Genomic DNA, 24,171 nt, shown 5'->3' on the forward strand with positions numbered 1-24,171 from the left:
TTTCCCCAGCTTGCTATCCATTCTAATGAAATCACAAATTAAAATTAAACAAATGCACCCCCATTCCTGCTATGTACAGTACAGCTGTTATTTTAGCTTAATAAAACTAGAATTGTAAGATATCATATTTATATAAAGCCACACAATGAGATATAAAGACAAAATTGTGCGATTTGTCAAAATTCTAAAATCTAAAGCCTGTTTTCTTTTCAAAGTCCAATGAAACAAAATAAAATAAATGTAATTGTGAGATAAAGGTTAAAATTAGAAAGACTGAATTGTATGATATAATTTATATAAAGTCAAACTGGAAGATGTGAATTCCAAATTTATATATAAAGTAAAAATTGGGATATAAAGTTAAAATTCTGATATATACACAGTCAAATCACTAGATATGAAATCAACGTTGTCAGATATAAAGTTGCAAAGTCACAGAGGACACATTTCTACCAGGTAAACGGCCATGAGTCTCACCTGACCACTTGTGATTAGATCACTTTAGACATGTTGATACAAGGTCCTACAGTATGTGTCATTTCTTGAAAGAAGAGCGTGTGTGTTTGATATGTTTGGAAAGCAATAGTCTGTCTTTTGTCTCAGGAGAGGGTAACTTGTAAACCCCTAAAGCTACATCTGAACTTTTCAAAAACACCTTTTGACAGCCTGTTCACACGCTATTACACGGTCTTTGCAAAATCTTCACAGTACACTGTATGAGATTGTAGTCATCTTATTTTTATCTGAAACGTCTCAGCTGAATTAAAAATAACTAACGATAAACACATAAAAATGTAATTCCACACAAACCAAGCAAGTGTCCACACCCCATCCTCTTCTACTACACATGAGAGGACTAGAGCATGTATGTGTTGTTCTGTTCCCAGTAATTTCACTGACAGATTGGTGGTACAGATGCTTGGGCACTCTGTCCCACTTAATGAATATTCAGGACATAATGAATATTAACATATTGAAGATGGAGTCATACAAATGCATCGTCCAGCTTGCAATAGTGACAGGAACAAACTATCTCAGTATGCAGAGGTGCGCGCGCACACACACACAGTATACACACACACACACACCTTTTAACAAGATTTTTCAGCATTAATTATTAAACCCATCCACGAACTGTCTGGGCCAATCAAAACTGAATGCCAGTATGTGTGTGTGTATGCATATGAGAGAGAGAGGGAGAGAATAAAATTGCTATATCCCAGACCCACACACTGAGATTTACACATTTCCAGACCCACACACTCACATAGCAGAAGCTTGACTTTTGGAATCTGCTCAATAAAAGCTTTCAACTCTGAAATATACATGAGCTCCAATACGCAAGTTAGAACTAAGACCATCTTGCAAAATTCATAACACAGGGTGCAGGATCTCCAGGACACCGAGTCAAGTCAAGTCAAATATATTTATATAGCGCTTTTCACAATACAGATTGCTCACACACAGTATCAATCAAAACAACTTAACAGTGTTTGTCTATTACTGGAAAAAAGACATCCAAGTTTGGTAATCTCACTATACAGGAGACACCTGGAATGGTTGTAATGTTTCTGCTGAAGTCTATATATTGCATAATCTGGCAGAGCCAAACTTATGACTATCAGCACAGAGTTCATTTGGCAGCTTATCCGGAATAGAACTTCCTATTTAAACTAAAAGAGGCTGGCTGCACAGTGTACATAAAGTGACTGACCATATTTTGTTTTAATGTTATGGTAAAGGGATAGTCCACCTTTACTTTGTTTATGGACAAAACAGTTGAGAAAGGGGTTTTTGTCATTTTTGTTTGTTTTGTTAAATTTTGTTAAGTAATATAGTTTTCATTTTTTAGAACTATACTACTTAATCCTTGACGTCACATGTGATGCATAAGGCCACATTAGAACTATTATATATTCTAAATTGTGTTTCATATTTTAAAACTATATATTGCTTCTGAAGCTCAAACAGTAGAATATACTGTAGCACTAGCAATGCCAAGACCATGGGTTTGATCCACTGATCTTTAGTACTGGATAGCTCATGACGTCATAAACAGTGAAGCCACCGCATCGCCATATTGTGATTCCCTAGTGAGCTCACGCGTTCTATTGAATCAATAGGAAATTGTATGATTTGACTAAGAAAACATTGCATAACGAGACACCGTCTTTAATCTAAAGTCTCCCAGAACAGTCTTACAACGCAAACATCCTAAGCATTTAAATGGGTATTTGTTTAAAGTCGGAAATTATTCCTGCTTACTAAAAATTAAGTATATGTGAATTGTGAACTTTAAATTTAGATCTTTCTGATTGTGTTTTACAGATAGATCAGTAGTCTGTTCAAGTATTCACCAAGTATTCAGTGTCAACCGGTTGGAGCTTTCACTGCACACGGATGCCCGTCCAAGTGCAGTGTGTGCAGAGATCGTTTGTGCTGCAGCCGCTGAATTAAAGTGACAGTGCATGGTTTGTGGTCAAACCGAACACGGAATGACATTAAAATATTAAATAAATGCATTTAATTAAATTTATAAGAAGTAACGCATTGAATAATAAGTTTACTGGGTTTAAACTTGAATACCTCTGTGAAAGAATGCATAGAAGGCTATACTTTTTGTTTTTAAATAACCCGGAAATGGCGACAATTATGCATATAAATGTCTATATATGGGCTTAAAGTACAACCTGTGAGCAGCTTTTCAAGATCCTTTTGTGACCTTCGTTTTACACACTTTGTTTTCATCCCAAGGCGTCATATACTGACGCTTTTGACATTTCATCTACATCCAACGCACATGGCACCCTTTAGCTTCAATATGAGACACAGATATATATGGTCCAGAAGGCGCTCCTAGTGGTCGCACCTTAAACCTACCCAGAACTAAACCTACCATAACCGAACAAAGCTCTGTGTGTTATATTGACGCTAAAGGGTGCCATGTGCGTTGGATTTAGACAAAATTTCAAAAGTGTCACTATTTGACTATTTGGAGCTACCTATCTCTGTAAGGCCATTGGAGCCCTCTGCTGGTAGGGAATCATAAAATGGCCGCTTGAACACTTCCGGTGGCTTCACTGCCTAGAACGTATATAATATAATATTTATACAATTTGTATTATGCATGTGTAATGGTTGCCCGATTACATGTGTATGTTTAACTAACTATGTCTTTTTAGCTTGTGTTCAGAAAGATCAGTGACGTGAAGCGTGAAGAAGAGGAGAGGCAGAGGAGGAAGAACGAGGCGCCGCTGAATCTTCCTCCCGATCATCCTGTCCGCCGTCTGTTCCAGCGTTTCCGCCAGCAGAAGGAAGCCCGTCTTGCCATTGTGCAGCCCAATCCTGATGACCCTGATCTTGAGAAGGGCCAAATGCACAACAAAGTCATCAGCCAAGATGTGGTCGCCACCACAAGCATCGTCACAGTAACGGAAAGCCCAGCCACGCCCATCCCATCCCACCCAAACAAAAAGCACACCCTGGGTGCGTTCGACCAGGCCAAGCTCAGCGCCCCAGTCCCAAACATCCCTCGGACATCAGAGCCACGCGCACGGGGGTGGGCCAGGTTTAGGGACAGCATTGCAAAGCCGGAGAGCTGGGGGAACGTTCCTAAAGCAGAATCAATGGAGACTCTCCCAGAGCGGAGCAGCTCCGCAAAGACTTCAGAGTCCAGCGGACTCAAGAAGACCGACTCCTGCGACAGCGGCATCACCAAAAGCGACCTACGGCTGGACGAGGGTGGCGCACGCACCCCTGTAGACCGAAGCCCAGTCCTACCCGACGGAAAAACTCCCCCGATTCCACCTATCCCCCCTATTCCCGAACACACGCTGCACGCCTCACTCCTGGAACTCCGTACTGAACTTAAAGAGGAGCTGTCGGCGCTCGGTAACCGAATGGTTGCCTTGGAGACACAGGTTGCTGAGGTATTGAGGTTGCTAAGGAGCAGAAAGTCTCCGACCTCTCCCATGTCGCTCTTCCAGATCTCACGACCGACATCACCAGACACAGACAAGGCGGACATATTCCCTTGAAGAAAAAGAGAGAGGTAAGCTTCTTTCTTCTTGAAAGGGAAACGATTCAGAAACTTTCTCTAAGATAGAACTACTTTTGACATCTGTGCCAGCAAAAAGCATGACAGACACAGAGTGTGTGAGTGAGTGTGTGTGTGTGTGCGCGAGAGAGAGCGAGAATGAGTGAGGGAAAGGATGAAATAAGACATTGGTGAGGAGAAGAGGATGTCTCATCCCCAGGCAGAGCATCTGTGATACCAAAGTGATGGTGCGTTAGTTGTCACACAGTCACTCTTTGTGTCGAACTGCTCCCTGTTTTAGTCCTGCGAGGCTGATAAACAGTGAGAGCTCTTGCCGCAGGGCCCACTCTGACTGATGGTTGTCATGGCAATGCACAGTCCCCAACTGCAGGTGCGGGCCCTTCAAGATCTGCTCATGTAGCAAGTCTTCCCCTCTCTCTTTCGAGCTCTCACACACACACACTGTTGTTCATGCTCTGCAGTCTTTCTAGTATAGAGACCCATTCTGCACCGTCCTGTCGGGTAACTCACCGCCGGACACGAGCCTTTATCAGGAATCACAGAGCTAAGCATATTGCCCAAGTATGTGGCAGTGTGGATTTGAGCTGCTAGCCGAAAGATTGAAGAAGCAGAGCGCATCCAAGGAACTATGGAAACCCCAGACAAACGTCTACAAAGACACATCAACTACTATCCCAAGAGTTGTAAATGTTACTGGAGAAACTAATGAGCTCTTCAGGGGTTTTGAAGTCTATCAGCTGTTAAGGTCCTTTCCATGACTTGCGTCAATGCACATCTCAACAAACTATAAAATAAAAGCTGACAACAGTTTAATACCTGTTTAGGGATGCACAATATAGCGGTACCATATTGGTCATTGGTCATATTCCCATATTGTGTTTACATTTCATTTGCCATCATCTAATGCTTACTTGAAGTTAGTCTTTAACTAACTTAATTTAAAAAGATTGTTGTGATCTGTGGCAAATTCTGAAATTAATATAATAATAATAATGATCCATTTTCATTGAGTACATTATGTTGTGATGCCTAAATGTTTAATGTTTTACTTTTTATTAATTTAGACAAACAAATTTAGAAACGTAATATTCGCCATTTTTGTTCACTCAAAAATGAAAATTAATATCCTATATATAATGTATGTCATTAATAACCCTCACGCCATTCCAAACCCATACAAATTTTTCTTCATCTTTGGAAGACAAATTACATTTTTAATAAAATTTGAGGGCTTACTTTCACTCCATTGACAGCCTACACAACTTTCAATGCCCAGAAAGTAATATAATTTAAATAATCCACGTGACTCAACATTCTCAAAACATTTTCAACATCGCTTTGTGGTTCCAGGAATTATTGTGTAATGGATTTTAACTTGCTGGATAATTGAATGTGGACTTGATGAGGCCAGTACACCAGTGGTTTAACCAAAATGTTATGAACTTGGTAACGCAAGGACAGAGCGCTCTCTCAGACTTCATTAAAAAGTCTTCATGTGTGTTCCAAAGATGAACGAATGTCTTACGGGTTTGGAACAACAGGAGAATGAGTAAATGATGACAGACTTTTCATTTTTGGGTGAACTAACCCTTTAATTATCGACTTATAAATATCTACCAGAACATTAATATTGGTGAATCCCTATCAAATTTGTTAAAATTACACCAAGCTGGTCCAGTTAGGGGGTGTTCACCCTTCACACTCGGTTGGAATGATACATGAACGCAGCACAGACCAAATACATGTAAACAAACCAAAAAAAAGACCATAAAAAGGACTGAATGCTCATGCATATCGTTTTTTTCTCGCCATAGTCGCGATGTTGTCCATCATAGTTAAGTACAGGCATTAGAACCACGTCTCCATGCAGCAAATCTTTGTTTGTGTGTGTAACGGAGGGATTCCCACCACTGTTTTGACTCCCTTACACTTTTTATAAGCTCTTCACTAGTCCTCAGCTGGTCAAAATACCATCACATGCAGGCTACACACACAACGAGCACATTTATCCCAGCACACAGCAGTTACGTGTCAAAATAGGAAATACATCATAGAAGCAGACTAATCAGGTTGTGAACATATCCCTTTTGGTTCAGTGATAAAAATGAAAAAATCTGACCAAAAATGCCAATCGGACCAGGACTAAAAGTTTTTGTCTTGACCACACAAACCAAACTACAAGTGTGAACACACTAAATGTGAGGAAACAGCCTTTTTTTTTTTTTTTTTTACTGAAAAGCAGGATTTTCATTTTGATATTACACAAGTGGTCCTTTTCCTCACCTTTATACTGTCAATGGATATTCTTTTGACATGGTGTGAAATTGTTCAAGTTTGAATGTTGTTTAACAGCATGTGGCCTGCCCACATTGTTGTTCAGAAGTAATGCTGTAGCATGATGTTTAATGTTGTTGATGCAACTCATGTGAAAGGATCTTCACATTTTTTGGTCTACAATAGGCATATTCAAGCAAGTTCATTAATGACTTGCTGGATTACAGTGGCCAAGTTTATAAAATAACACTGAAAGAACTAGTGAAACAAAAAGAATGTATGTGGTTTCTTTATCAATTATTGGGTCTTCCAGAAAGCACAAACATATTATACCACGGGCGCACTATTTCTATTCCGATCTGTTGTGCATTGTAGCTTTGTTATCCAAAATGAAATGATGGATGTAATCTATACATATGTCTGTCACAACACCACAGTCACATATCATAACACAGTTACAATGAACTTTCAGCATTACAAAAAAACATCAAAAATAATCTCAGGAACAAAGTGGGGTGATGGTTTGAGAGCTCATTCTGACCACCTTCCTGGATGTTTTTTTTTTACATATTTAATACTGAAGTTGTGGCATTATCTTCACACCTGCCCTGTTTAGCTTTTCATTGGTCAGCAGGGGAGACTGGGGTTGCTTGTCAGATCCCCCCCTTTTTTTTTTGTAGGCAAGACTTTAAAGTATGCGTCTTGTATAAAATAAAACAACCTTGGGAAATATTCACTATAGTTGTGACAGCTAGTCCTAGTCTCCCCTATTTTTACATGAAATAATGCTACTAATGCAAGTTAGGGGCTAATCTGTTAATCACATGGCTAAGATATAAATAGCTGTTTATTTTGCTCTTTTTTCCAGCATCCCTCTCCCATATCAACTCCATCTTAATTTCCATAACGAGGTCCGGGGGGAACACAGAGATCGAGTCTTGTGTATTAGCCTCTCTATTCAGAACAACACCACCAAACCTGATTATCTTTATCTCCGTCACAGAATATATGAACTTGTATATATTCTTGATCTTTCAGGTTTCCTCATTTGTATCTTAGAAAGAGAGTGCCTGACCATACAAACTCTGATAAATGCATTGTGTGTGTGCGTGGAGAATTGCGGTAATGAACATACTGTGTGCGTCAGATGAGTGGTTAAGGGACATGTTAGCATGCTGTGAGATGTTCTCAGGTTAGAGAGGTCATTATCAGGTCCACAGGAGATGTGTTGAGGTCAGTATATCACCTCATTGCTTCTCCACCTGAGAGCGGAGAGAAAGAAACACGACTCAGAACTCAGAAGAATAACAGAAAACCAAAAATCCACCACGGTCATATCAAACAACGCATCAGAAATATTTTGTTAGGGAATAAAGAAAAGAAGCTCAAGACGTCATGTTTTTCCTACATGAAGATTTATTTCTGTTACGACAAAGGTACATTTTGTACAGTCTGAAAATTTTGTATGGCAAAGAAAAAAAATCCTAGGTTCTATAAAATATATATATATATATTCCCCCTAAGAGGTAATTATCTCATTCTGTCAGCAAGACACCAGAGGAACAGTATTAAATGGCTCAATTCCCATTAAGGTTATTTTATGCTTCAGAGCTTGTTTTACAATAATGATATCTTGATTAGCTCTAATGTTATGGCCCGGGTCATTTGCTTACACTCCAAATACTGAGCAGAAATTGGAAAAAGTATTCAGCATTTGTATCTGGCAACCCAGCACTGACTTTAAATAAGACATATGAATGTTACAATATTAATAACAATACTGACATGCAAATCCATGTAAACTGGAATGTAAAGCATCAGCCTGAGCTGATTCTGAAGCAATAATCATTGCTGCTGTATTTCACACAGATTATTCCTGCCACGCTTCTCCGGCTCAAATACAACATTTAACCTGAACCACATGATGTAATCAACATGCAGCCCTGATGTCACTGCATGCCTCTGCAGCACAGCAATAAAAGTTTTAACATTCAGAGAATGCACTTATTCTCTGTTGAATGAGATTGAGGAGGATTGTACAGAGTTAACTTGTTAAGGCAGACATGCAACGCCCTTAGATACTAGCATGGTTTACTTACAGAGATTCGTTACCATCTGATCGTGACTGATTTGCTCAAATACGACAACAGCATGGCTTGATTTGCACTTAAAATAAGGTTAAGACATGCATGGTAAATACAAAGGAAAATTTGAATAAATTACCATTAAAAAGAAGTACTTCTCTACTGCAGGAGTATTTAATCTCTTGCCTCTTACCCCATAGAGCTAATGGATTCAGTCTTTGTAGCAGACCTGTCTGACTTGGTGAGTGAGTGAGTCCAAATTTGCATTTAGTAGGGGATACGGATCCTCACAGATCTCAGACTCGCATTAGGCACTTTGAATAGTTTTTTCAGACTTGAGAACCAAAGTATCGCGTCTCAACAAAATAGGCCACTACATCATAAGAGACCAGTCCATGATAAAGAAACTTTTCTATGGTCGGGTTTCTTTGACAGAAGCCTACGTGAGTAAGTATCCTATTTATCCCAAAATCAAAAAAAGAAAGAAAAAAGAAGAAATCACATTTTATATAAAGTAAATTAAGTACATTTTAAGGCTGTTTTGTCATATTAAATATAATAATAAAATATTACAATCCATTTGAAATATTAAATATTAATACTAAACCTAAAATACACAATTTAGTATAAAGAATACCACCAAAGTATTTTTCTTCCATTACAGTACTGAGAACTGAGCATGAAATGATGAATTTAATGTAAAACTATATAAAAAAAACAAACATTAAAATCTTAATGCATGTATTTATTTATGCAAAATATAATTTCTTATTTTTTCCTTTTGAATTTGGGGTGAAATATGAACTGAACATGTTTTTGACCGATTTTGTGAGAACACGCAATTGTACACACAGCATATTAGTTTGTGTGTTGCTGCATGAACGTATATATGTTTGACTAGAAACTTGACGTGTACGGTACAATATTTTGGGGAACAATGAGTATTTTTATAGAGTCCTTAACACTGATACTGAAGTCCAAACGGAGTTGTGCTATTCTATCAAAGCGCAGGGTCTGTACGCTCACAAAGGTCCTTCTAAGGGTCATTCTTTAAAAACAACATACATAACACTTTCAGATGTATTCAGCAAACAGCATGGCCATTATACACTGACTGAAACATTGTCACTGAAATCATTTCTTCACATGGACATTACTTCTACTGTAAAGCACAAAGACAAAATTTGTAAAATTGCTGTAAAATATTATTTATGACAATAAAATATTTTATATTTTACCCATACTCTCTTTACTTGATTGTTGTCAAATGAAGTATTTCTCTTTCTTTTAGAACATTAAACCTACTTTTGAAAGCACATCAACTGTGAAGTCAGCATGAAATCAATGGGAATGTGAATGGTTTACTTATTCAAAGGAAATCAAATTGTCCATAATAACTATTAGAAACAGGTTATTTGATGTTCACCAATAGCCCAATAGCTATTTAGCCATTGCTTTAGCAAAACTTCAGGTCTTTATCATCCAATCCTATTCTTAATGAATACAAATCCATAATATTTAAAATCTCATTAAATATAGTTTCAATAACCAAAAAAATACCACATTATGAAAAAAATGACCAATTCAAGCTGACTTTAAGCAAAGAGAAATACTGCGTTTTTTAACTGTGCAATTACATATACTCAGATGAGTGTGTAATTTTACATGTGATTTGTTGAGAAACACACACGGACAGTCAGAATTATCACCCCCGTAAATATATAATATTCTATTCATGTATCTGAACAAGACGTCCAGGAGTTTGAAGTTCCAGTAATGTCAGTTAATTTTCAAACGTTCTATGGACAGATGAAAAAAAAAAGCTTTTTGGCAGCAAACACTTAATATGGGATTGGTTCGTGTAAAATGAAATACTCTGCTGTATCTTTAATACTGTGGGCCTAATTTTCTGCCAGAGTTCCTGGACATCTTGTTCAGATACATGGCATCATGGATTCAAATACCAACAGATAAAAAACAAAACCTGACAACCTCTGCTAGAAATCTTATCATGGGCCATGTTTGGCTCTTCCAACAGGACAGTGATCCAAAAACAAACATCAAAATCAAAACAAAAATGGGCCACTGAGCACATCTGAAATGGCCATCCCAGTCCCTGACCTGAACCCTATAGAAAATGAAGTGCCAATCATGGATCTGAGAATCTGAAAGATCTGGAGAGATTTTGTATGGAAAAATGGTCTCTGATTTCTTGTCAGGTGTTTACCAAACAAAGCATTATAGGAGCTGTTATCTTGGCAAAAGGAGGTTGCAAAAAGTATTTAATAAAAGGGGCAAATAATTGTTTCCATTGTGTTTTGGAGAAAAACATTTATTTCAAAATGTGATTTCCCCCCACTGTCAATTCTTTAATTTAAAAAAAAAATATCAAAAGGATAAACAATGCAGATTTATTTTGTACAGCCACCTTTGATAATATTTAAGGGGGCACATTAAGGACCTGTGTAATGTGTGGTGTCAGTAAGCAATTTCAGCTGACCCACAGAAAGGGCAGGTCACACATGCCCTTCCATCTACTAAAATAACATCATATAACCGAGAAAGAGACAGGGATTGCAATCACAGCAAAATCGATTAATTACTTTTAATAATATATACTATAATAATAATTATTTACATTTATATATTTGTTAACTTGCAATATTCTTTTGTATTGCAAAATTTCTCTTTGCTTTTATGCTGCGGTGGCAACATGTACATTTAAGCATATGGTAATGCCAATAAAGCACACTAAAATCTAACTTGAGAGAGAGATTTAGTGAAGGGATTATGAAAGTGATGCTGATAATCTGATGCTGATAAAGGTACACTGCAGAGATAAAGCTCTTTAAAGTGTAATCCCTTCTAACACTGAAACACACAAGCACGTCTTACCGCTTTCTAATAAAGGAGAAACTTCAGGCTAGCAGATCGCTGATCTAATTAACCAAGAGCAGCTTGAGCTGTTAGTAAGAGGATTGAAGTGTAGATACACAAGGAGAAAGAGAGAATGAATAAGACAAGACCTATCAGGACAAGAAAGATCAGAGGGACAAAATGGACCTGAGGATGGAAACATACACAGATGGACAGGAAGAGAGCGAGAGCAATGGTCAGGCTGTATCCTGGCCGATGATCAGACACATGTGTCACCATCAGTGTTCAGACAAAACTCATAAATAATCCAGGATTAACCATCAAACACACACCTGGAGCATTCACACCTCTTAATTTTCTCTCTCTCACACACACACTGTTCAAATACAGCATAGCTAAACAAACATATGATATTGGAGGAGTTGAAAAGAATCATGTTATAGTTGTCCACATTGTGACTGGTCGAAACATTTGTAAAACTTTAAGTACCATAGTGTTTTCTGCCTTCCCATGATTCCACCCTGAGCGGTGTTGTCATCTCATGTCCCACTCAATACCAACTTGAGCAAAGCAATAGAGGAAAGCAACCACTGGAACGGCCACAGAAGACCAGCCTATTAGAGAAAAAAAGAGTTTGAATGGTACAAAAAGGTAAGCTGGAAGAATATTATGGTTTGAATTGTAAAGCCTACAAACAAGATAATTAGCAGACACCAAACAGGAAGTGAGGCTGTATCTGGATTTGTCAATTCCCTGAGGTACCTGAACAGTATTTGGACAGACACAGAAACACTATTGGGTAAATTGGCTGTGGGCGGGACAAAAACAGACATTCTGAGCTGACCCAGAACACACACTTCAAAGTAGAATAACTGGCTGTAGCATTGTTTTTCGGAGACACAAGTATGTGAACTTAGCATGTTTGTAACAGATTATGGTATATTTATGCTTTAGTACAGTAAAAACAAAATACAGCACCTTTAACCCTATCGTTACTACAGCACCTAATACAATCACAAAATTTGATAGGCCAAAAAATCCATTGTTACACTTGTTAATAAGAGTTAATGGTTCACGAATCATAGCCTTGATGACATATCTAAAAAGTTAAGATGACATACTGTATGTCTGCACCTGTTTTCAACTATTTCAAGTACTTAATTTATAAATTATTTATATATAAACATATTGATCAGATTATTTCAGGCCTACACCACCCCTTCCAATTGAAATTTATTTTAAAATGAGCTCAGTTGGATCGAATTAAGTGTTTACATGAAGGCTTCCCGGTCCAATTGAGCATATGGACTGAAACAAAGCAGACTGTCTACATAGTTTTTTTTTTTTTGTCTATAGTCGCATCTTGGAGCCTTGCAATTTCAAAATTTACACGCACATGGAAGTCTGTATAGAATTGCTGATGTAGCAGCATTTGCATGAGATTACTGCAGTATACAGGGATCATTTCTGATTTATAACCTCACCCAGATTAACAGTTATATAATATGAAATCTTATTAGACCACAGGGGTGTATTCACTCATTTACATTCGCCCCCTGCAGTCAGTAAATGAACAGCCGTATATATTGGCATGGGTCACTTTCTAAAACCTTTACACTCACTATACCCCAGTGGTAAAATAACCTTCCAAACTCCACCTGAACAGCAGAACCCATTATGATCTTCAAAAACGGCTGAAGAAACACCTTTTCCGGAAGCACTTCACTTAATGTACTTATATGTCTGCTCCTCTCTAATACTTATGGATAGTGTTATGGTATAGCCGTACTTGTGTTACATACTCCCTGCCTTGGATTAATTGATTTTGCTTGTGTTACTCCCATTTGTCATTTATAAAAGATGCAAATAATGCAAGATGTTAAATAATTTTCAAATTATTATATATTTTCAATTTATCATTGATATATATTATATTATATAATTATTTCCAAATTATTATCAGTGACAGACAATATATGTCATAGGCTATATATATGAGGAGAGCTTACGGCTCCCCTCAACATGTCCACCAAGAGCCCGAAGCTGTTAAAACACACCAGACAGGTGTGTGTGTGTGTGTGTGTCTCTGGTGGGTTCATTATAAAGACTTGCCTAGTCCCATCAGGGACAAGAACAGAAGGATGGAACCAAAAGTAAATAAGAGCAAAATGAAAGAAGGGGGTTGTGGATTACATTTGGTACACCTCATTGTCCTTCAGGTGCTAGACTAGAGTCATAACCTCGGCCACTAAATGCATTTTGTCACGAACACAAAACACTGCAATGAAGCAAAAGTCTACAAAAAAGTTGGGATAGAAAATTAAGGAGATCAGAGGTAGTGTGTGTTATGTCTAATTTTGTCTGTGTAAAAATACTATGGAAGTTTGTTCCCGCCACAGAATAAAAAATAAAAAAGGTAATAGAGACTTTTTAGCTCACAATTGTGACTTTTTCCTCACATTTGCGAGTTTTTTAGCAGAATTGGGCTTTATTAACTCACAATTGCAAGTTTATATCTCACAATTCTGAGAAAAGTTGTCAGACTTACAAATTATAAAATCAGAATAGCAAGATATAAACACGGCAATCACAAGTAAAAAGTCAGAATTGCGTGTTTATATCTCACAATTTTTAATATTTCCTGCTATTTTGTTTAATAAAAGGGGGCCATTAATTGTGTCCAATGTGTATTAGAGAATTTGTTTGATTTCATAATGAAACAAATGACCATATTTTCAATTGTTTTACTTCAGAAGGTTATATTTTTGTGATTTTCTTGAATAAAAGGTCAAAAAATATTAACAATGCAGTTTTATTTTCACAGGCTTCTTTTTCATATTTATCAAGGGTGCCAAAAATGATCTGAATTACTTCAAATGGTCAAAAATAATGCAAATGTAAATAAGTTTAATTAATGTAACAAATGTAAAGTAGTAGGATATGGTTCTTATAATAAATGGCGAACTAAATGAACAAAGTAATAAATAACTTCAGGGTTCTGTGATTGTCTGTGCCCAGCACCCTGCTGCTCCTCAAAACCTTTGGGTCAGAGTCTGACTGACAGTTGCTGTAGGGGGTGGGTGGGAGCAGCATGGCTACCTTTCAGAGATGTCAAGAATGAATGATACCATGGTGTCCGTTCTTAAGTCTCTGCGGGATTCATGGTGGTGGCAAATAGATAAATAGACGTTTCTAGAACTTCCAGACAGACATTCACCCGCCCTTAGCTTTCCAATCTTTGCCTCAAAGAAATCTTTCCACAGAAAAGGCAGCACAAAAACCAAATCTGAAGCAGCATAAAATCACAATCACAGAATGTTTAGAGACAGAGCGACACACGTCATCATAACCCGAAAACAATCCAACCGTCTCCATTGACTTTGTATTGCGTGAAGCTGCCAGCTTGTTATTTCTGACTTATAACAAAAAAAAACCATCTAAAAGCTGCTTTGTGAAAGGGTGTACAGCAAACAAGCTGAAAATCAAAAACTAAGTTTTGATAAGCTGTTGACCCCAAAAAAACGAGCGTTTAAGGACAAAGGCAATAAGATGTGAAACATCAGCTGGAAGAATGGATAAATTGTGGGATCCTGACACACAGTATTTGCACTAAAAGCACACCACGTGTGCAGCAAACATTGTCTCTTGTAAGTAAAATATCCAAGGGGTTGTTTATACCTGGCCACTTTTCTCAGATCGAATAGCTATCTGATTTATAAAAACGACTCCATTTACACGTCACATAAATGTGTTTTCGCAAAACGGATATAAACCCGATATTAAAGGGGTGTTGCAGGTTAACCAACACTGTCGTTTAATGGGCACATAAATCACTCAATATACTACCGACAGAGTACCAATACAAAGCGGGTTGAAAATCAATGAATACACTTTGATATATATTTAAACTAATACATTTTCATTTGACTGTAAATAACATTTAATTAAGAGTCCAAAAACCTTACATTCTGTTCATAAGTACATTTTTTGAAAAGAATATGTTACCAAAGGTATGCATACTACTTTTCGAAATGATAATCTGTTAGAGAATGCATACATTTAAATGACCCACCTTGGACAAACACCCTTTTCCAGAAGATTCTACCCACATGGATCCCGCCCAAAAATAACAGATTGGACAGAATCAGAAGAGCCGTGGAGAGGGCGGAGATTAGAGCTAGGCCACGCCTCTGCATCCGAGGTGATAGACAGCACACCTAAGACCAGCCCACGAATGCTTGTTATTATGTGGCATTTATTGAGTGACCTTATGATCTTCATCTAAAGCCGATACTTAACAAGAGAGGTTTTGTGTGAACTCACAATAGTGTGATGAAGAGGACGAGAGGAGAAGAGGAGAGCGAGAACATTCTCCGCCAAGACCCCGATCCAGTTCAGGAGGGCCCAGTACTGAAGGTAGTCATGGCAACCATGCCAGAAACACACAAACCCGAACGCCAGCGCAGTGGAGACAATCTTCCTGAACACACCATGACGTGAGCCTCCCAGCGGCACATATATGTACCTAAAAGCACACACAAAAACACACACGAACAACTAAAAAATTGTTTCCAATTAACAATTAAGTTGTTTTAATAAACCCTTAACCCTTCAAAAAGCCTTTTTGCATCAAGCCATTATTTAATGTGTTTGTTAAGGGGGTATACACTCTGTGTGTGAAAAAAAGATGATACTGTCTGTAAAACTGCTACCGCTCCCCTAATAATAATGACAGCAGGAGAGAGAGAGAATTCTGAACTAAACCTGATCTTTCTCTACAGCAGTATAGTAGAGTTTCGATTTCAGGGCTGAGAGAGCACCAATCTGTTCTAATGAGGCTGTTGGGATAGTGGAGAACTTGACTCATCTGTGTGTGTCTGTGTGAGAGAGAGAGATAGTGAAGAGGATAAGATTAGCTCTTGACCACGGCTCCAGCTGACAGCGCATGTATAGAGATCAAGGAAAAAAAGATCAACTGTGCTTTATTTTATCTCACTTAAAAATCTCTGCGCTATTTTTATTCTTCAACATTCATGTGTCTTTCTCTTCTCTATAGGACCGCTAATAGGATAGATGGGTTTTTGTGGATTTACTGATATGTTAATTGGACTTACTGAAAAGGCTTGTTAACAGTTTCATAATACAATAAGAGAGAAGATATATTATGCTCTGAATAAGTCTGGTTTTCCAGCAAAATTAATATTCTTAAAACAAAACTTGCAGTACTTGAAGAAAAATTGTGTCATCAGAGAATTTCAGAGAATTTTTATTTTGGCAAAGTGTTTTTTTAAGCATATACACTATCATTCCAAAAATATTTTTTGAACAAAATTAATACTTTTATTCAGAAAAGATGCGAAGAGTTCAGATGCAAAAGCCTCTAAATGCCATTTTAAATTTTCTTCTAAAATGACCATTTTTTATCAAGCTTGTATATTTAAGTTCAGTAATTTCACTTAAATGACAATTAATAGGTAATCTTCATTGCCATTTAAGTGAAATTACTGAACTGAAATATACAAGCTTGATAAAAATGATCATTTTAGAAGAAAATTTCAAATGGCACTTAGAGGCTTTTGCATCTGAACTCTTCATGCATTCATTTGCTCAAAGGTTACAGTAAATATATTTACATTATACAAAAGATTTCTATTTCAATTAAATGCTGTTCTATCATGACAACTCTCAGGAGAATGTATGTGGTCTTGGCGGTATAGATGTGCTCCAGCGACTTGCTAATGCCAATACATTGATATTCTACAGCTGCACATGTGACATACATGAATAAATCCCCATAGCTGATCTATAGAGGTGGAGCAGGGGAAAGGGGAGGGTTTCTGAAAGCATGTTGCATACAGCTACCAGCAACACCTCGATATTTGTTTGAATATTGAGCCACAACTCATTGGACGCGTATGCAACAGCGACCAATTAGCTGTATTATGTAGATAATGATGTGATCGCTAACAAATGAGTCAGGGACTTAGCATGCACTATCTTTTCATGCCAGAACTATAGGTACTTCTTCTTGAGCTTTATATTTATCAAAGTTTTTTTTTTATTAAAGTTTTCAAAATTGATAATAATAAGAAATGTTTCTTGAGCAGCAAATCAGCATATTAAAATTATTTTTGAGAGATCATGTGACACTGGAGACTGGAGTAATGATGCTGAAAATTCAGCTTAGTCATCACAGGAAAAAAATACACTTTAAAATGCAAAATGCATTAAAGGGGACCTAATATAATACATATGGAGGGCAGGAAGCAATTTTCTACAAATGAAGCAATAATATATTCAAAATGCCTGTTTTGCATCGTTTATGGTTGCTCAAATCCATCAAACCGAGAAACCACGCGGAGCTTTCATCATTTACATAACTTTAAATGTTTTGTTTTACTTTAAAAGTTTTCAGCTTGAATGGTGTTTTCTGTCTGCTGATACTGAAAGAATGTTGTCTCATTGGCGTCCCTCAATATTTCTACATCATGTTTTTCAATTGTCATCTAATAAGCTTCCCATTAATATTTCGGTAACGCTTCCTTTTACAGTCCAGTTACCCATGTAAATACTATGTACTTATTTTAGTAACTACAATTACTGGGTAATAACTAGTACTAACCCTGAACCTACGCCTAAACCTACCCCGTTTCATGTACTTACCTTATATTAGCCAGTACTTTCTAGGTAAGTACACTGTAAGTACTGTACTGTAAAAGGAAGCGTTACCAATATTTCTACATGAATAGGATATTTCATACTTTTTGTGATAATTAAGTCTGCCACAAAAAAGGTGTAAAATAATCTTTCTTTTGCTAACTATTTCATTTTGTAGTTCATTTGTAAATCAAGTTCAAATGGGATGTTTAAAGTTAAATTCAGCAAAATGCACTTAAACACCCACTTACTTAAATCACATTACATTCATATCACACTTCCTGAACTGAATTATTGTCCAGGTAAGGTATTGAAATCCGCAAAATGATGATATAGTAACATGGTACATTTTGGTACCAAGGTAGGCTACTTTTTCAGTACATGATCAGGTATATACCACGCAATCGCAGTGGATCTTGCATTCTTTTTTGATTTCTTTTGTTAAGCTGCTTTGTAAAGCCCAAGCGTAGACGTTGCCCTGCTGAGAAAAGTGTTTATGGGCGCATTTTCATTATGAACAGAAACAATAAGGTCTCGTTCTGGCTCTGTGACCACCGCAGTATAATCTCAGCCCTCTCTCGCCCTTATATAAGCTCATATGAACGGTGTCTTTGATTTGATTGTTGTGAGCACATTTCAATAGATAGGAGATGACACTCAACAGGCTAAAAGCGAGGCGTTCAAGCAGACAATAGCGCGACAGGAGGGGTGCGCGGCATGTGTCTGTGGATGCTTTAAGATCAGCGGTGAGTCACAAGATCCTCTCCCACATCTCCTCACTCCAAAACTCAGCTCTTCACAATTACTGCACATTTAAAAGCACATTAAGATCTCTCCAAATGCACTTTGCAACACTCACTCACACACACATACACAGCCCACATTCACACTCCAATTATGCAGATCAGCTCTCCCTGCCACAATGCAATCACTACACATTTAACAAAGAGAGAGAGAGAGAGAGAGAGAGAGAGAGAGAGAGAGAGAGAGAGAGAGAGAGAGAGAGAGAGAGAGAGAGAGAGAGAGAGAGAGAGAGAGAGAGAGAAATATGGAAAAGACACACTTGGAATGAGACGGAGATGTTTTTGATTTTCTGTTCGCAATAAAGGGATAATTAATCATACTCAAATACTGAACATACTCAGATTCAGACTCAAAGTTCCAGCTTGAAAAGTATGCAAGTGCTTATTCTCTCAGCTTTCTGATTCAGGGAGCAAAGGGACAATTACAATTTGGGGAGCTGTAGAAAGTAAAGTTAAACTGATATAAGGCAAATGGGATGGATGTCTTATTTATAATACTCAAAAAGTCAACTCATAATGAACAGTATTGAAGATTTATTTATTGTGAACAAGTATTGTGGGACGCAAAATATGTATTACTAAAAGTCTGCTTAATACATAAGGCGATCATTAGTTTATGTTATGGTACTAAGGGGGTAATTTAGGGCCAAGCCAAAAATAGCCAAATATTTAGTAGTCTATTAATGGTCTTAACCATTTTAAATCACTGGTAAGGAAAATTATCAATAACTGCACAAATACTGTAAGTATTGCAGACAGCTTTTTACAGGAAGAGGAGTCAGTCAAACTGTTCATGAGTAGTTGAAAAATTCATGAGTTTAATGCGAGACCGAATATTAACTATATGGTTCAAATCTGGACTCTGACCAGTCCAAAACATGAGCCTGATGGACTTGTTCTCAACTTAAGCCACGTCTTGGTTATTTTTGCAAGTTTGGCAGGAGCATTGTCTTGTTGAAAAATAACATTTGATCATTTCTCTTTACATAACTTCTCATTTGTGGAAAGCAAGCAACCCTAAAATATTCTCATGTACTTTAAGCATTCTATTACTTTTCACAGTGAATCAGTTCACCAATACCAGCAGCTAAAAAGGCTCCTCTTCCTGCATGCTTCATCGTGTTAGAGATGCAATTATTAAATTTCGCTGCAGATTTCTGAAGATTCTGCTCTGGAGTAACACCATGCAACTCATTGTGATTCATCACTCCAACTTCCCATGTATTAGGGCATTTGATTAAATTGTGCTAATTTCCTGACCAATAATATGTGGTTTACAATGTTAAAAGCTTAGTATTGAATCATTTTGTTTAGCCAATGGGATTGGCCCATTTTTCTTATTCCTGAGCCCAGGAGTGTGTGTGTATGTATATACAGATAAATAACTAGGGCATCTTTTTTATTATTACAATTTAATCAAGCCATTAAAAATCAGAAATTTGAGAAAAAATAAATCGGAATTAATATAGGGCCCTAAATATAGTATGGATATATCATGCATCCCTTTAATAGATCTGTGATGCTAGTGCGTGAAGATTTGTTGTGGGTTGTGGCCTCGGGCTGATACAGCATTTACTCGTTCTTTTTGGATTTCTTTTCTTCTGTAAGAAGCTTCATAAACACAATTTACAGCAGGACAGGACACGTGTCTTGTCACTTGCCCTGATGTTCTCAAATAAAAGAAATAATGTATGGACTTCTGGGTCTGCGTTATTGGCCCAAGCAGCATCACATTTCATATTCATTCCCAATGTACATATTCACACAGACTGGCGAATTTCCAATATTTGATAGAATAAGACGCTCTTCGCGCTAAATACATGCTAATACAACCCTGATCAAACATCTTTTGTCTGTGGAGATCGCAGCCCTGCCAAAGACTGACAATACCAAACCCAGCACAGAAAAAAACACAACCTGGGCCCTCTCTCCAAAACCTCCACAATGATCGCTCCATACAGCTGAAGGACATTAGAATATGAATAACTGTCAGGAAACGCAACAGCTGAGCATACAAGGTTACGCCAGGAGCTGAAGAGGTTTTTTTTTAAAGGGTTTCCATATTCCAATAGGCTTTCCAACCTATTCTAGTCCCCGACAGTATTTATACACAAAGAAAAATATCATTAAAGCAAAAGTGGCATGCTTGAAAACATCTGTCCAGCTGCTCTGGAGAATTATTTGTCTGACTTGTCTGTCCAGGAAAGTGACCACTCATGCTAACTAAAGAAATGGAGGCGTATACAGTACAAAGACGTATAAAACACATAATATTGGAAATCGCTTCATCACCAACATTACATGCTATCAGCACATAATGTAGCAGCAAGTCAAGCGCCATTTATAATAATAATAATAATAGTAACTATCAGAACTGAACTTTCTATTCCTATTCAACAGACATTATAACATTTTTACAGATAAACAGCTGTTTATAATGTCTGTAACATTAAGGAATTGCCAGAGACTCGGATATTCTAAGACACCAGGTATTTTTGGAACCAATACCTGATGAAAAAAGCAACTGCATTTCAAATATCACAACAAATCTAAAACATATTTTAGCACGGCATGGAAAAGGCAACATCAAACTGGTAATATTCTGCCAATCAGTCCAAACCAAATCACAGAAAAAGCAAGCAGTATTTGGCATAAAATGAGAACTACTTCTTTAAAAAAAATGAGCCGATGAGAGACTGAGCCGAGTCGTGTTTCTGGACTCTTGGGTGACCAATCATGACCAGTGCCCAATTTATCCATTGTGTTTTGCTGTAATATAAACTGTTCATTATAGGCTGCCAGTTTGCAGTAACAGCGATGGCTTATGTGGAACACACCCTATATTATGAAGCTCATCAGCATAAAATTGGATCATTTTGAGCCAAAATATGTAATTAACTGATTTGCATGTATATTTAAATGTAAATGAGTAATTTGGTGTAATTAGTTTCTTTATTTATCAGTCTTTCCCACTGCACTAAATCTGCAGATCACATTGTCACATATCATAAATGCATTAAGAAACTGAACCTTAATGGCATTAAGCATAACAATGCAACATTCTTCTTTTTGACGGATAATTGTGTAATTTTGCATTTATCTTCAACTAGTATGCTAATGTTCCAGCTTAAATGGTTTTGCTGTTAAAAAAGGGATGTTGCTGCCAGATATAAACCTCATAAAAGGTCTCATTTGTGTATTATGTTTCAGTAAATTTCCTAAAAACTACAATGAGAACTTGAGAGCCGAAAAGAAATATGAATAGCAAGAACAAAGGGAAATAGATGCAAGAATGTTCATTTATATGCCAAAGCGATGTATCCGAAACGTGTAATTATTGATTATGATTATTAATCATGTGCTTTTCGATTTGCAACAAGTGAAAACAGTGTCCAAAGCAGTACAAAATATCTCTTTCTCGTACACCCACTCAAAATAAGAGAAACTGAGGAATTGTACCTGATGAGCCATTTGTAAAGTCCCACGTCAAAGTGTCTGAAAAGCAAAAAGACAGTAACGAGTGACTTCAGTGGTTAAACACAGATGGTTTGAGTAAACACATGCATTTTATGTAGAACATGACACAACACAAATATGTGCTTAATCAGTCAACATCCAGAACAAAAAAAAAAGAAATAAAAAAAGATGAGAATCTGCATAAATTAGATGCTTGAGGAAACCATTTTAATGAATCTCTAGGGGCAAATGCTGGCATTTGCTGAAACGGTTGTAGTACCAGGAGACATTTTCTCAAGGCGGCTTATCCCAGAACAGTTTTGCTGTTTGACTAGTTGAGCTGTCACCATGCAAAACTTGCCACCACAATGCTAGTGTGTCACTGGTCAGGTGGTTGTCAGGGCATTGGCTGCTCAAGTGTTCCAATTGGTTTTAGTGAGCTATGTAGTTGCTAGGGTGTTCTGGGGTGGATGCTAGAGAGATTTTTACTAGCCTGAGTCAAAAGAGACTATCCCAAAGTTTATATGACATTTTGTTCAGGTATGGTTCTGTTTTTTTTTTAATAAAAAAAAAAATATATATTAAAAGTATAAAGTAAAAATAAATAATACTTCATTTTAAATATTTTTTAAATAAATAAAAATCACAAAAATGTATATAAAAACATATATATATATATATATATATATATATATATATATACACACACACACACACACACACACACACACACACACACACACACACACGTCACAAGGGCAGTAAAAAAAAAACCTCCTTTCTAAATATTTAATCATTAAATCACTATTTTTTTTTTAATTATAAAAATAAATATAAATACACTTACTTTACAAAGATAGTTTCCCCATGAGGAAAATGTCTCAAAATATTGTCCTTATCTAAATATTTAATATTGAAATTATAAAAAAGAAATAAATAAAAATCATGTAAATAAATACATTTACTTCACAAGGGTAGTAAAACTAAATAATGTCCTTCTAAATAACATATCTTAAAACATGTCAGTGCCATTGTTTTATCCCAAGATGCACACCGATATTGTTTTTTTTTTTTTTACAAAAAAAAGCTACTTAAATGTATTATTTGAATTAAACTATAAGGCCTAATCCTGGCTTATTCTAAGCCCTGTCTGTTAAACAAGGCCTTTAATACATACATACATAAATACATACATAAAAGATAAATAAATCACATTCAACTATGAATTTAAGTAAATATAATTCACAAAAATAGCCTGGTTTTTAAAAAACTATACAGGTTTGGATCTCAACTTTATCCAATACTGTATGCTTCTAACAAACAATATAAAGCCACATTGAGCTCTTTCTTGTCTCACTGATCACACAGGGTTTCTCTTTCGCTCCTTGACATGTCATTTATATCAAACCATCATGACCAAAATATCGATTTGGCCCTTTGTAACTCTCAATTTTTTACTCTGCAGGACTTTCTCTTCCACCTGTTCCTCTGAGCAGGTGTGAACAGACTTCCTCAAGTCATCACTATAGCCACAGGTTCTCTTATTGTTATAATCACTTTTCTTCATCCATCTATCCACATTTCATCCCTGGATAAGGGCGGGTGAATGAATGGATCAACATTTTTATTTAAAAATTCACAGTTACAATGGATTAAGGTTTAAATGGATGAGGAAGTGGACAATGATATGGATTTCTCTGGAAACCAACATCTCATCCAATTAGAGGAACCACAATCGGAATATGACACCAACCAACAGACGGTTTTCTGGCCATAAGGCTTTCAAATGTAGTTTAGTCAGTTGCTTATTTTAGTCCAAATAAACCCAGATCCCAGAGACAGCAGTAAAGAGTTGGCGCCGCTAGGCTTAAAAAAAAAAAACGGCTTGGATGAGGAGAAACAGTCACATGCAAGCAGATGGTTGCTAACACGTCAGAAAGCCCTGACATGAAGTTTTCATGAG

The 24,171-nt window shown here is 36.9% G+C and overlaps 2 protein-coding genes across 5 annotated transcripts in view; one reads left to right on the plus strand and one right to left on the minus strand.

Annotated features, from left to right (window-relative positions):
* kcnh1a (potassium voltage-gated channel, subfamily H (eag-related), member 1a) overlaps positions 1–9,652 on the plus strand; it is a 50,033-nt gene extending 40,381 nt beyond the window's left edge. For all 3 annotated transcript variants that reach the window (XM_039693568.2, XM_039693628.2, XM_039693789.2), the window contains 2 exons: positions 3,183–4,051; positions 7,200–9,652. In XM_039693568.2, the coding sequence (XP_039549502.1) occupies positions 3,183–4,037 (855 nt within the window). In that variant the 3' untranslated portion in view covers positions 4,038–4,051; positions 7,200–9,652. The remainder of the gene's footprint in view (positions 1–3,182; positions 4,052–7,199) is intronic.
* The window catches only part of hhat (hedgehog acyltransferase), a 35,149-nt gene continuing 18,444 nt past the window's right edge, over positions 7,467–24,171 (minus strand). For both annotated transcript variants that reach the window (XM_089120380.1, XM_039693905.2), the window contains exons 9-13: positions 22,212–22,247; positions 15,616–15,817; positions 15,365–15,509; positions 11,782–11,906; positions 7,467–7,593 (exon numbers count right to left, since the gene is read on the minus strand). In XM_089120380.1, the coding sequence (XP_088976506.1) occupies positions 11,827–11,906; positions 15,365–15,509; positions 15,616–15,817; positions 22,212–22,247 (463 nt within the window). In that variant the 3' untranslated portion in view covers positions 7,467–7,593; positions 11,782–11,826. The remainder of the gene's footprint in view (positions 7,594–11,781; positions 11,907–15,364; positions 15,510–15,615; positions 15,818–22,211; positions 22,248–24,171) is intronic.

Source organism: Pimephales promelas, chromosome 15 (assembly GCF_988280905.1).
Source record: "Pimephales promelas chromosome 15, fPimPro1.hap1.1, whole genome shotgun sequence".
Taxonomy (NCBI): domain Eukaryota; kingdom Metazoa; phylum Chordata; class Actinopteri; order Cypriniformes; family Leuciscidae; genus Pimephales; species Pimephales promelas.